At 39.1% G+C, this 14,971-nt stretch overlaps 1 protein-coding gene, 1 long non-coding RNA gene and 1 pseudogene across 2 annotated transcripts in view; 1 reads left to right on the forward strand and 2 right to left on the reverse strand.

Moving 5' to 3' along the window:
• The window catches only part of LOC107746333 (ankyrin repeat and SAM domain-containing protein 1A-like), a gene marked incomplete at its 3' end in the record, with an annotated part of 71,311 nt that extends 69,282 nt beyond the window's left edge, over positions 1-2,029 (reverse strand). The window contains exons 1-2 of the mRNA XM_016560486.1: positions 1,920-2,029; positions 1,617-1,860 (exon numbers count right to left, since the gene is read on the reverse strand). Coding sequence (XP_016415972.1) covers positions 1,617-1,795 — 179 coding nt within the window. The remainder of the gene's footprint in view (positions 1-1,616; positions 1,861-1,919) is intronic.
• Positions 2,030-3,924: 1,895 nt separating this feature from the next.
• LOC107746329 (uncharacterized) lies at positions 3,925-4,393 on the forward strand. Its single transcript, XR_001640681.1, has 3 exons — positions 3,925-4,006; positions 4,089-4,234; positions 4,320-4,393. It is a non-coding gene; the product is annotated as an uncharacterized LOC107746329 (long non-coding RNA).
• A 3,135-nt stretch (positions 4,394-7,528) lies between these two features.
• The window catches only part of LOC107746334 (UHRF1-binding protein 1-like), a 48,053-nt pseudogene continuing 40,610 nt past the window's right edge, over positions 7,529-14,971 (reverse strand).

The raw sequence follows: 14,971 nt of genomic DNA on the forward strand, positions 1-14,971 counted from the left end.
CTCTGGTAAGTAAATACAGGCTGATGCTCTTAAAGATCTCTGGCCTGTGAGCAGAGGGAGGACAAGACAGAGAGCACTCTTTATTCTTCTCCTGCCGGCACCAGTTCCAGCCGATCATCCGTTTATTTACCTCCGACACACGCTGAGCCGGTCTTTCTCACCATAGAGCACAGTCATTGAGCCACTGAGCCAGGCGCGACACACAGATGCCAGTGGACACAAAGACTTCTGACGGAGAGAAGGGGTGGGCAGGACGGATGGCATCATTTCTGGCCTCTAAATGATAAATTTGCACAGGGAATAGGATTGATTCTGTACATGTGGGTCAAAAATGGCTTGTGTAATGCCAGAAGAAGAGGTAAGGTGTATAGTTATGGATGAAAACATATATGAGCCATCTAAATACTGGAAGACAAAACCTTTGACTAACAGCAAAATCAAGGGTCTGAATAGAAAAAAAAAAAATCTATATAATAAGATAGACCGCCACACAATACAAGACACTCAACACAAACAAATCAGTGTCTCTATATATCTATAAACAGAAACCACGTTCGTCTTATCAACGTCCACTGTGAAATTGTGCCTAAACATTATTCTTTGATATGCAAAACAAAATAAGAGCCATTCTGACAGCTCAAGTGCATGCAAATGATCAGCTCTGGGTTCACCCTGCATTGAGAATAATTTGCATTTGCATCACACACCTAGACATCCACATTGTAAATACACATGTAGATCACATGCAGCAGGAATGTCCTGCATCTCAGTATTACTGCTGTATGAGTAGCCTACTAGATTTCGCTTCGTAATAGCAGGGGTGATGGCGCATGTTACTCATGCTTTCATGACTTAAAGAGGAACGTGATTTTTATATTGCGAAAGAACTGACAGATTGGTTGTTTTGAAAAGGAATTAATCCTTGAGCTGCTTTTTTTATTTGAAAGTCAACAGAAATTAATTTAAAACGTAGTAATTCAGTTGTAACCAAGAAAGTCAAGACAATAAAGTCAAGTCAAGTCAATAAAGCAGACTTGACTTGACTTGAAAACGGGCTTTACCTTAATAACCATAAGGTTTTGAGTCAAAAGTTCAATTGTGCAAATGGTCAAACTAAAAAGGTCATCCAAACTAAAACGTCAAATATCACATTTAACACATTGAGCATTATAAAACCACTCTGACATACATCAGAATAGCAGATTTTAACTGAAATGTGAAACACTTTATCAGACTGGGGCAAGTTGTCACATGTTTTAAATGTAAATACATATACTGTAAAACATGGCTTTTTTTTAACTTAGGACAGCAGATTACAGTTCAGTAAAGCTATTGTTCTCAAATTAGTTGTCAATAAACAGCCGCCTGTTGACAACTTACCCCATACAGAGTGTGACAACATGCCCCGCTATAGACAACACAGTGCTATACAGCCTTCAATGATCTTTCCTCCTGTAAAATGTTAATTTTTTTGTGTGCACTTGAGACTTTAATGTTCGTGTGTACGCAGAAAGTGACTCGAGACCTGAGATATATCAATGGGAGTAAAAAGTGTGACAACTAGCCCCGGTCACCCCTACAGATAAAGAAGCCTCTGCTCCGTGGCTTTCTCCTACCTGAGCAAACTGGAGAGCGGGTGGGAAGAGCTGTGCCCGCCGCTCCCGACATTCCCGGAGGATCCAGAACCACCCGCAGCGGCCGAACCGGACGACTGTCTCTTCGCGGACAGGAGCTTCTCAACGGCGGCCAGATTCCCGGTGCGCGCCGCCTCCAGCAGCTCCTGCTCCTTCCCCATCTCACCGCGAGCAGGAGGAGCGGCGGAGACACGGTCACACGGCCTCACGAACCCACTGCACGCCTCTCCGACGCCGCAACACGCATCCACGCGCCGCACGACGCGCTCTCTTCCTGCTCCGGTCCGCTCGGTCCACCAGCGGCGGCTGTGTCAAGCTTCTTCCCGCTCCAAGCGCAGCCGCTCCGGGGAAACTTTCTCTCGCTGCGCCGCACAAACTTCCTCTGGCACGGCTCGACACGTCACTTCCTCGACGGGTGCGTTCCTCGGTGACGTCGCGAATTATGCACATCATTAATTACACTAATGACGGTGAACTGCATTTAGGGGATTGAACTCGATGGCGCAGCCCTCGTCTGATCACTCATCCTGACATCCTGACATCAGTGCCAGAAGAAACCGTGACAGTTTACCAGGGATTTATGGAAACCTGCTTCAGTTGGGAAAGAGTCTCTTATAAAGTGAATCATCATGAACAGTGGCAGCACAGATTTATTTTCTTTGTAATTTCATAATTAAGTCCATTTTGAAGATTGTAATGTTATATCGATGCTGAATGATTAAAATGACCCGAAGAAAGCGTTGAGTTTTGATTGATTTGGATGAAGCCTTTAGGATGATCACTGATTCACCGCCAACATACAGAGATATTGCAGCAGAATTTGAACAGAACAAGATGAAATGTATGAATTAGGCCTAATTTTTGTCAGAATTTACTGATTAATTAAAAGACTAAATATTCACTGAAAGAGACTTTGATTTAAGTACACGTTCTCTATTGAAATTTGATGCGAAGAGCATCATATAAAATAACATAATTTTTGTGTATAATTTAAAAGTAACAATTTATGCATTTATTTATAAAGCCAATTTTTGATAATACATAAATTCCCGTTGTCTTAAAACAGAAACACCGAAATAGATTAATTTAGCGGAATGGATGATCTATATATCTCAGTGGTTAAAAGGGGCGTTTATATTATTAAATAGATCTAAACATTAATTATATTTGAACACTTTAGTGTGCATTTTTTTACTCAATGCATATTACAATTTCTGAATTGTAATTTTCTAAAACGTTTAACTTTTAGGCGCACAAAAATTGCTCAGACCCCTGCTGGAGTAAAACAGAGCGTGTCACGTGGCATGTGTTTCTTATCTCAGCGCCCGTCAGGATGGACCAATCACAGACGATTAGATTATGTTTATTGCTTTAAAAAAAAAAAAAACATTTTAAAAAGCAGGTGCGAATCCTTGGAAGTAATATATTTCAACGATCATAGTTATTTTAAACGGCCATTGTACAAATATCTGCAATTAGACAAATAGTTTGTATGATTTGAATGCGTTTGAATGGATGATCGGGCTTGTGAGCTTCTGGTCCGTGTCGGCCATGCAACAGTTATTATAAAGTAAAGAGCGCCACCTAATGGTTGGGTCATCGACATCAGTGGTTGAAAATAATTTGTGGTTGTGGACTCTTATTTTGGGCTGGTTTACCAACCGCCATAAAACATCTAAAGAGGAAGAAGAAGACTCTTACTTCATGAGAATATAAGGAATAATTGAATGTAATTTTATTTATTTATTTTTTATATATTTATATATAAAGCCTTCTCATTGTCACTCCACACTCCAGTTCAGTTGGTTGTTTTGTCTAACAAGTTGTTTCCAATTAAGACCCAGTCAAATGTAAGTATATGCACATACCTACCTTGATTATTACCACGTTTTCTTATAGTACCATGTAAATGTATCGAAATGCCATGCTATCGCAACAGTATCTTGTTCAAAGGGCGCTTTCACGAATGGGAAAATCACATCTAAGAATTAGAATCACTTCAGTAACCCATGGAGAAATACAGGTTTTATTTTGTCAACACAAGAATAGAATATATTATTAGGTAGTGGAGAAAATTATGCATTAAATAGAAACCTGTTTGGAGTGGTTTTTGGGTTCACGTCTGCTGAGCATAAACTAAGCGAGTTTATTTATTATTCTTTATTTAATTCACCTCATCTGACATTAATTAATCTGTCAGCCAAAGCATGGCAGACCCGGCCCGTGTGAGGACCGAAGCGGGGTTCGGCGAGGCGAGCAGGCCCGCGGAGAGACCCAAGCCGGGCGAGGGGTCCGGGGACGCCCCGGGGAGCAGCAGCACCTCCTCTGAACCCGCTGCGGTGCAGACCACTGCGAAAGAGCAGGGCAAAGCGGTGAGTCCGTTTGTTATTCCTGAAGACTTGAAATTATTCGATAGAAAAGCTTTTAGTCATGATTGATCTGATTGTGCTTCAGAGATCTGCTGCTGCTGCTGCTGGTGAAGAAGAGGAAGAGGGATCTTCATCACTTCATCCTCCTCCTGCCAAAAAACTGAAAGTGGAGCATGACAAGAAAAAGGAGAAGCGGCAAAAAGTTGATGAAGATGAAATATAAAAGATGCAGTAAGCTTCATGTTTGATTCTTGTTTATTGTGTTGTATGTGCTACTCTGGATTAGGATGCAAAACTCCTCATTTGTGTTGCACAGAGTTTTAGTATCATCATTCTCTGAAGAACAGCTGAACCGCTATGAGATGTACAGACGCTCGGCTTTCCCAAAGGACTGAAAGTGGAGCATGACAAGAAAAAGGAGAAGCGGCAAAAAGTTGATGAAGATGAAATACAAAAGATGCAGTAAGCTTCATGTTTGATTCTTGTTTATTGTGTTGTATGTGCTACTCTGGATTAGGATGCAAAACTCCTCATTTGTGTTGCACAGAGTTTTAGTATCATCATTCTCTGAAGAACAGCTGAACCGCTATGAGATGTACAGACGCTCGGCTTTCCCAAAGGCAGCTATTAAAAGAGTAAGTGGAGCAGTTAGGAAATCCTAAAGAAATGTGTATAAGATTCATAACTGGATCCAATAAGAGTAAAAACAGATTGTACTGGGTAAACTAATATCTGTTCTTATTGTTATTTAATACTTTGAGACTTGTTGGATACTTGTTAAGAATTGTTATCAAAGACCTGTTTGTACTGAAATGTCTAGCTGAGTAATGAAATGTGTTTATGCGGTTTAAGGTTAAAAAAACACATTATTTTCCACATACTGTACATTATTGTTTCTCCTCTATGCCCCGCCTTTCTGAAACGCGTCGATTTTTACAAAGCTCATCGGTCTGAAAAGCGAGGTGTTCCCTCCCAATAATTATTATTATTTTTATTATTACATTTCTGGTGTGTTTGGAATTGACTGTTGTTGCCTTCAGTTTTGTTCATGATGTTTACAGTAGAGGATGCAGTATACATCTTATTTTGTCCACAGTCTGTCCTCTGGAGCAAGTGTCCAAATTAAAAATAACATCACAACAATAAATGAATGTTAATAGAGATATTTAGGGTGGTAAATATTGCACAATGTCTCAATGTAACTCAAATGTCAGTACATCATAGAAATGTCTGGACTGACTGTCATTTTTTATTTTTATTTTTATTTTGTATGTTTTGTAATGTCTGGTTATTTTGAAAACTCTGCAGATACATTATGTGTAATTATATTGTGTGCATGGAAATATAAAAATGTAATCTTTTCACTATTCTTTGAAAGAATTAAAAAATTTAATATTTTGTCAAAACCTGCAATTTCCTTAATCATAGGAGCAGACAATCATAATAAAGGCACAATATGTAAGATTTTTTTATTAAAATATCCAAAAACCACTAGAACAGTGTTATATATTTTGCTGACTTGTGTACTTACATTATCCCAAATGTTTCGAAGAATGTTTAAATCCAGAGAAATAAGCAATTTTAACTAGTGATACGGAGCGTGTCTATAGTGTCATTGCTCAGTCATGGCGTCATCAAACTACGCCTTTGTCTCTGTTTATTTTGAATACGCACCCTCTAGCGGCGAAAATTACCGTATTGTCCCGAATATAAGATGATATTTTTTTCTTGGAAATACATCTGAAAAAACGCGGTCGTCTTATATTCAGGGTCTAGACTTTGACATGTCAATAATACACCCACAACACTAGGTGGCGCCAAACATACTTTCAAAACAAAAATTAAAATAGGAAAAATATGCAATATGAAAGTAATTGAAGACAAAATGTGTTTTACTGAGAAAAAAACAAGATTTTGTTTTTAAAAAGCCTTTTTCCAAAAGGTACGGCTGGAAAAAGGGGGGGTCGTCTTATAATCAGGGTCGTCTTATATTCGGGCCAATACGGTACATATTGTGCCTTTAAGGGGATTTTACTAAATATTAACATCGCTGATACGCAAAATTTTTGGTCAGTGCACTTTGGCGAATTCTCTTATCAGAAACAACAAAGTGCAGATGTACATGCGATGTAAATAAGAGATTAATTCACCATACACTGCAGACAACATCATTGATTATAACATAGCTTTTTTAGAGTGCTTACACTCACGCTAGACTGAATTCAGTGATATTCTTTGATAATGTAAATGTTCTTTGCTTGCTGTATAATTTGTTCGTTGTTTGAATAATCATGGACATGCGGTGTTATAATTAAACTTAAAATGCATTTTTATTAAACGTGATCAGGTTAAATACAAATTCAGTCTTATTAAAATATTTTAGTAATATCGCGCAAGAAAAATACATCCGCACTGGGCTATATATTTCTGGTCAGTTTAATAAATAATTAATCACAAAACTATTACAAAAATAGCTCCAACGGCCATCCTGGATCTGAACAAGTGCCACTCTTGGCCTCCAGCTCCGGCACCAGCCTTAGTGGAAAACACCCGGCACCCCTAGTTCCACCAACGGCCATGCTGGATCTGAACAAGTGCCACTCTTGGCCTCCAGCTCCGGCACCAGCCTTAGTGGAAAAGCGGTAAGAGCGCGTTTATCCAGAGACTAGAGCGCTATTAAAGAGATGTGCTTATGTGATTGACGGTGGCCGTCTTGAGAAGCTTGAGAAGCTTCGGAAAATGGCTCATAAAAAGGACGAGGACGTGAATGGTTTTTACAAGTCGGAATGTAAAATTATAGTAATATCGCGCAAGAAAAATACATCCGCACTGGGCTATATATTTCTGGTCAGTTTAATAAATAATTAATCACAAAACTATTACCACCCGGCACCCCTAGTTCCACCAACGGCCATGCTGGATCTGAACAAGTGCCACTCTTGGCCTCCAGCTCCGGCACCAGCCTTAGTGGAAAAGCGGTAAAGTAGCAGGGTTTCGTTACTGAATGAATGAGCGTTTTTAGTGAATTGGTTAAATGAATGATTCAATGACTCACTCATAAACAGCCACTTGTAATGATGTAACCTGCAGAAAAATCCCCACAACCAATGCATAGACCGTCTCTGGAAGCCCCAGTGTTGTTATCGGTCCTGTTTCAGGCTAGTGTTCAGATGTTTCAGTGACTCTTACAATGATATAGACCTTATGTGTCAGAGAAACAAGTGTGCAGCCATTTTTATAAATTTGTCTTTGAACTTCCATTTTTGTGGCAGCTCTATAGCATCACCCATTCTTGTTGGCGAAGCAGAATTGGCAAGATTGTATCTAAAAATAAGTTACTCAACATTAACTTAACTTCCATTTCTCTACAGCAGAATTAGTGTTTCGGACATTTATTCAGATTGATTTTTTTTTTAACAGTAGCTTATAAAACTACTATATTGTTCATTTCTCAGTTGAATAAGTGTATTGATGTACGAGAGAGTAACTGACAGAAGATGCACAAAGTTCAACTTTAAGAAACATTTTATTGATCATCATTGGTCTTGACATTTGCACACAGTTATGGTTCACAGAACCAACAAAATATTAGTTTGTTCGAGGACTTTAAATGTGGTGACAGAAATGGGAATTTACATTAGAATATGGTAATGAAGAGATTAGAGGTCAAACTAAACCCATGAATTTCAACCATAGCAGGTCTTGAGGGACATGAACAGTGATGAACACGTACCATTACAGACATCAGATAACCAAGCACAACTCAACAATTCACAACTTCCCATAAACCTGATAATCGTACAATCGTACACTGTATCTGCTGCACAAAACATTCTGCTCGGAGACAAACCACATATCCGGCTTTACTCTGGATATGACACATGAAAATGCAAACGGTATCAGGTGTCCACCTGAATCCATATTTATGCAAAGAAATGCTTTAATATAAGAATTTTCTCTAAAGATCCCTTTGATGAAATAGAGAATTGTTGACAGTAATAATAATAATATGGATGGCAGCTCAGATCAATTAGTGAATTTGAAGGGAAATGTTCAAATTCATATTGAAATCTGACTTTTGATTACAGACTTTGGCATCTTGGAGAATATGAGCACAATTTTGAGATCTTTTGATGATCGTGCATGTAAGGACATTTCTGTTTCTTACAAATATATCGCAAAACATTAACGAGAGCAACTTTCATTCGGAGATGAGCAGACCAATCATTCTGTTCTTGAGAAACGATCAGCCACACGGTCGGACACCTTCATGTGTAACAAACAAAACATTCATCGCACTGGACAAATATGATTAAACTGCACGCATAGAAATAGAAGTAAACTCAGTACCAACTACACAGCTAAAACAAGCAATACAATTAGTAAAACCGGGTCAATATTTACCATACGCTTCTTCTGATCACAGGCAATACTCATCAACAGTGTAACAATGACCCTTAAATAAAATCAAATATATAAAAGCCTCACTCAACAGTCTGTGACCCTGATGATGTTGCACTTGTGAAAGATTTCAAGTAAAGTCATGCATATAACATCAACAAATTTTTGTTTTTTTTCCCTTCCATGCACTGAATGAAGTTATTTTTGATCGTAGGAATAATATTTCCATTTCTACCATCTACAGAAAAATGTCTTTACAGTTTAGACTATCGTAAGGTTTTTGGAAGACAGGAATATCTTGATCACTAACAGATTGTTTAGTGTATATGAATGCTACACATTGCACTGAAAGCTGAAGCACAGAGACACAATGAGACCCTGGAACTCTACAGAAACAGAAACAGAAAAAGCACTTTCAAAGTCAATAATGATGGGCCACATTTGAAATCCCCGGACACTTGCTGATAAAGCAATCCAAACATTCGAAGAATGAGAGGGGTGTCGATATCACATAAAGGTCAAGAGGAGCCACATTCATTCAGCTGTTTTCTATAAACCCACAAACCATCATGCCTCACAATACTGATTTACCACAAAAAATGAGTCTTGTGATAGTCCTAAACAATACAGTACACACCAGAAATGTGTCAAAATGCTGTAGCACCTGTAGTTCGATTCGTTTTTTTGTGCAGGACATCACACAGAAACACTCTTCACGTCATCCTTTCATCACAACTCCTAGTTAAACATTTTAAAAGGGGGTTAGAAAGGACAATTTGTAAATAACAATAATAATAATAATAATAATAATAATAGTAGTAAAACTGAAATGTATCATCCCAACCCAACACTAAAACTTAAATCACTTCCATTATTTTTTTACATTAAACAAAAAAAATTGTCCATTTCATTGATGCAGTTATTAATGGACATCCAATCTCATACTAATAAAGTTCAAATAAATATGCATACACATGAATAATTAAACTCTATAGGAGTAGTGAAATGTCTCAAAGTGACTTATTTAGTGTAACAGACTATGACCAAAAAAATTTTTTTTTTTTCATTAAATAACCCACAATGTAATAAGTCTAGATATAATGTTTGTTACATTGACACAAGCGAGCATTGTAATACTGAATCAAAGTGACTTCACATCTGAAGAGCTTGTGCACCAAATCATTTGACCACCTGCATTGGCACTAATGTTTCTCTATGATCACTTCATCGGTACGGCATGAGAACCGTGATCCTACACTAGAGGAAATGGACGGCATCTCAGTCTCAGTACAATGACTCTGAGGATGTGTTGGTTAATAGAAGTACCATCTTTTGTACACTGAACCTCAGATAAAAACTGTGATATATACAGCGCATTTACGTCAAAGTGCTTTTGCTTCAGCTCCTTTCATGAATAACACACACATCGGCTGTACTTTACACGCTGAATAGCAGCCAATAAGAAATCAAATCAACAGCTCTGTTCCGAAACCTAGCAGTTTCCTTCAAAGGCAGCATCTTAACAGTTAGGGAACCTCGCAGGAAACTGATTTGAGATGTAAAGTGAGCATCCGTTTCACTGTTGATTTCAGTCCCCCTCCAACTGGGAACTTGGTGAATTGGTGTAGAATAGAAAGAGAAGCGTCACTACAGGAAGACTCATGGAGGACACTCGCAGAGACTGAAGAGAACTGGATGACATGTGATTTCACTCTCAGACGTCAGAAAGGGATGGATGAGAACTTAAAGTCAGCAGAGGCAAACCTCAAGTCTGGTTTCTTTCCCTTTGTACATCATAAGGTGAAGGAGGGGTCGTGTTTCCTGACTTCCTGTAGCAGGCGCTCTCGGTCAGACAGAGCTTTCTCTAGAGCTGACTGGACATCAGCGAGTCTGGACTCCAGAGGCTGAACCAACAGAGAAACAGATACATATGAGGTTCCTAGATCTGTTCAGAACTAGACTAAAGATCCATCACGATCAGTTGAAGCACAAAAACACTCCTCTGAAAACATGCTAATGGGAAAAGAGACGATTTTAGAGAGGAGTTGTAGCAATACACCTTCGTCCATAAATAATACAAGACATTTAGACTTCAGCCTTCATGTAATTAAGAAGTCAAATGCCAACCTGTTGACATTCAAGAGCCTTCTCTTGTCCTCAAAAGGAATCGTAGCCAAGCACTGGGAAATTACAATCACTTTATATCCTGTAGGCTTGAAACTGTATCAACTACAACATTTTTATTTCTCTGAAAAGAACACACACACACACACACACACAAGACAGAGACACAGACAGACATACAGACACATACACAGAGACACACACACACACAGACACACACAAGACAGAGACACAGACAGACATACAGACACAGACACACACACAGAGACACACAAACACACACACACACACATACAAAGACACACACAGAGACAAAGACACACACAGACAAAGACACACACACACAAGACAGAGACACAGACAGACATACAGACACAGAGACACACACAGACACACACACACACAAGACAGAGAGACACAGACAGACCACACACAGACACACACACACAGAAACAAAATGCCCTAAAAACTTATGGAAGCCCATTTTGGCCACATAAAAAGGCCACATAATTATGGCATAAAAAGCACAACTATGAACATTTTAAATTATGAGATACTAAGTCAATTATGAGATAAAAGTTTGAAACAGAGATATCAAGTCATAAATATGAGAAAATTAAAATGAAAAAGTAAAAAGAGAAATGACAAGAGGTCAACATTATGAGATAAGTCATAATTATGACATGCTGAAATTGACAAAAACAATGACACAAGTCGAAATTAATGACAAACATAATTATGCCAAAAAAGTTGAAAATGACTTAAGTCAATTATGAGTCACCTACAAAAAGGTGAAATTATGAGCTAAAAAGTCAAACATAATGACAAAAATTTCAATTTTATTTTGTCATAATTATCTTGTCTTTTTATCTCAGTTTCGACTAGTATCTCATAATTTCCACTTCTATATTTATTTTAATTTAAATTTCAAGTCCCATCTCTGAATTTTGACTTGTCATAATTATGATTTACCAAAGCATATTTTTTTTCTTACGTGGCGAAAATGGGCTACCATACAAAGCTCATTCACGCTTGTGTATAATTAAAATATGGTGTGTCAAGATGCGTCACACTAGGTTTAATGTCAACAACGTCAGAAGTCATTCATTCTTTCATTTTTCTATGACATCAGGCATCTTGAAATGCCATGTTCACATTAAATGTGAGTGAAAATGGGATTTGAAAACTACAGTAGAGGCAGATGTTTTATTTAACATCTAAAACCAAACTGAAACAGGCTAAACACATTAAATAATGCAACATTGCATTGTGTGTATGGTAATTTTCTAATATATCATACCTTGTTCTTCTCCTCAGCTCTAGAGCAGGATTGGCCAGCTCTATCTTTGTCCCCTTCTGACTCAATCCCTGACTGGCTCTGCGCAGCTGTATGCGTAAAAGTGAAACAGAGGAAGCAAACGTTAGTTTAACAGGTGACAGCACAGATATCCTGTAATCTGAGCAGCTGCTGTAACTCAAACCCAAACGACTCACGTCTCAAGCTGAGGATTCCATCATCCATACGCTCCAAAACAATGCCGTCCAGAGAGAAGAGCACAGGAACTGGTTGAGGAGCGGTCGGGTAGACACGAGGACCATCATCCTGTCAGAAAGAGAGAAAACAGAGCAGAAAACATTTTTCACTGCCTTTGTCTTGTCGTACTTTGTAATATGTTGTAGCTTGTCCATTAAAGCATTTCACTGTCACTAAGCACATAACTGATAATCTCTCAAAGGGAATGACTAGTCTTCCATTAGCTCGGATTAGGATGAGAGAGTGTGGGCATCATTTGACCCTCATTCTCACCTTTAGTGTAATAGCAGTGTCCCGTAACCACAGTCTCATTGGCTGGGGGTCTGCGCTGAGCTCATCCTCCAGGAAGGGTCCCAGCATGTTTAAGGTAGAAGCCAGGAGCTCTGCTTTGCACCCTGTCAGGCACATTTCCATGAAGCCCATGCTCTCAGACAGAGGAGAGTGTCTGCCAGCACGTGGTCCCATCTCCAACCTGAGGGCCGCTGCTGGGGGACAGGAGAGAGACTGGGGCCCGGGAGACAGAGGAGCACTTGGAGAGGAAGAACCAGCTGTGGAGTGCATATGTTTTGGTAAATCTTAAATAAGTGCCATACTGCATGTATTTGCACACACATGGTGTTAACAGCAGACTGAAAATCAGTTACCATAGAAAAGAAGCGCGCGAGAGAGGTAATTATAAGGGGTGGTTGCTCAGACAGATTAACATATGGTTGAAGGAGCAGACTGCATCCTGTGAGTCGTGAATAATTAGTGGTTGGAGATGCACAAGCGCCTGACTTCATATCCAGGGAGTGAAGAGGGACATACCTTGAATACTATGGGAGTATCACCTGATCTAACCCTAAACACCAATATCCAATTTCCCCAGTGTTCAGTAGCATGGGCAATGTGTTTGCACACAGGGATCGTTTTTCTTAAAGGAAAAAAAACCTGCTTAAAATGTACTCACCCTCAGGCCATTCAAGATGTAAATGAGTTTGTTTCTTAATCAGATCAGATTTGGAGAAATGTAGCATTGCATCACTTGCTCACCAATGGATGCTCTGCAGTGAATGGGTGCCGTCAGAATGAGCGTCCAAACAGCTGATAAAAACATCACAATAATCCACAAGTAATCCACACCACTCCAGTCCATCAGTTAACATCTTGTGAAGAAAAAAGCTGCATGTTTGTAAGAAACAAATCCATCATTAAAGGGTTAGTTCACCCAAAAATGAAAATTAGGCTGCGTTTTACTCACCCCCGAGGCATCCTAGGTGTATATGACTTTCTTCTTTCAGACGAATCCAGTCGGAGTTATATTAAAAATTGTCTTTGATCTTTCAAGCTGTTTAATGCCACTCAGCGGGTGTTGCATTGCTTCAGTCCAAAACAAGTTAAATAAAAAGCGCCCATCCATAAAAAAAAAGTGTCTCGCACGGCTCCGGGGGGTGAACAAAGGCCTTCTGTAGCGAATCGATGCGTTTTTGTAAGAAAAATATCCATATTCAAAATGTAATAATCACTTTAATGTAGCTTGCCCTCACTGTTGTAAACGGAAGCAGCTCCGGGGGAATGACGTATGGAGGTCAGCTTTGCGCATGCGCCGCTCAGAAGTGATGCATGCGGAAGCGCAGGGGAGAGATCAAAACAAAACAACGGTCACTAATTAGAAGTACAAAACGAGGATTTGTAAAAAAGAATGTCGGAGGATTTCGATATAAGCCAAGAGGAGACTGGTTTTCCTTTGCTAAAGTAAGGAAACTTTGCTTCCTTTGCTCCTGTTAACAAACGTTGTTTTTCATGAGACTCACCGGCGCATGCGCAGTACTGACCTCATACGTCATCCGCCCGGAGCTGCTTCCGTGTACAACTGCTGGTGCAAGCTACATTAAAGTGATTATTACGTTTTGAATATGGATATTTTTCTTACAAAAACGCATCGATTCGCTACAGGAGGACTGTGAGAGCCATGTGAGACTTTTTTTTTTATGGATTGGCGCTTTTTATTTCACTTCTTTTGGACTTAAGCAATGCAACACCCGCTGAGTGGCATTAAACAGCTTGAAAGATCAAAGACAATTTTTAATATAACTCCGACTGGATTCGTCTGAAAGAAGAAAGTCATATACACCTAGGATGCCTCGGGGGCGAGTAAAACGCAGCCTAATTTTCAGTTTTGGGTGAACTAGCCCTTTAAGGTGTTTTAACTCTAAACTGTTGCTTCTGGCCAAAATATGAGTCCATAATCCATAATAAAGCTTCTTCCAGTGAAAAAGTCCATCCCCTCTTGTACTTTTACATTAAAATCCACTCACATATTTGTTTGGAACTGTTTTGGACAGTTTTCGTTTGTAAACGGTGCTTGATCTCTGCCGATTTCACTCAGACGAGACGACATTTTCACCAGAGAAGGCAAAATTATGGATTGAGGACTCGTATTTTAGACAGAAGCAACGATTTGAATTTAAAAACAACTTGATGGATTTGTTTCTATCAAACACATCTTTTCGCTTCACAAGATGTTAATTGATGGATTGGAGTCGTGTGGATTACTTGTGAATTATTTTGAAGTTTTTATCAATGCCAGGACACACCAAGCCGACTTCAAAAAATTAGTGACGACGAAAGCCAATGTTGTTGCCTCGCATCAGCTGTGTCTAGACCAAAACGCTGCGCTTGAAAACAGACTACAGCCGACTGCAAACTAGCACGTGCCTTTTGTGCCTGCATGAGAGGAGTTAACTGTCTATATCAGCAGCTATCAATAGTATATATTCATCATTCAAAAGGAGAAACAGAAACAATATACAAGACATAAGCAGATATACGCAGACATACAAAACATAAACAAAGCAGTGCTTGCTTACCATTTTGAATAAAATGTTGATAATTTTCTTAATTTTAAGCGGCTCATGTTGTTATGAAAA

This window comes from Sinocyclocheilus rhinocerous, unplaced genomic scaffold, assembly GCF_001515625.1.
Source record: "Sinocyclocheilus rhinocerous isolate Xijiao unplaced genomic scaffold, SAMN03320098_v1.1 scaffold2393, whole genome shotgun sequence".
Classification (NCBI taxonomy): Eukaryota; Metazoa; Chordata; class Actinopteri; order Cypriniformes; family Cyprinidae; genus Sinocyclocheilus; species Sinocyclocheilus rhinocerous.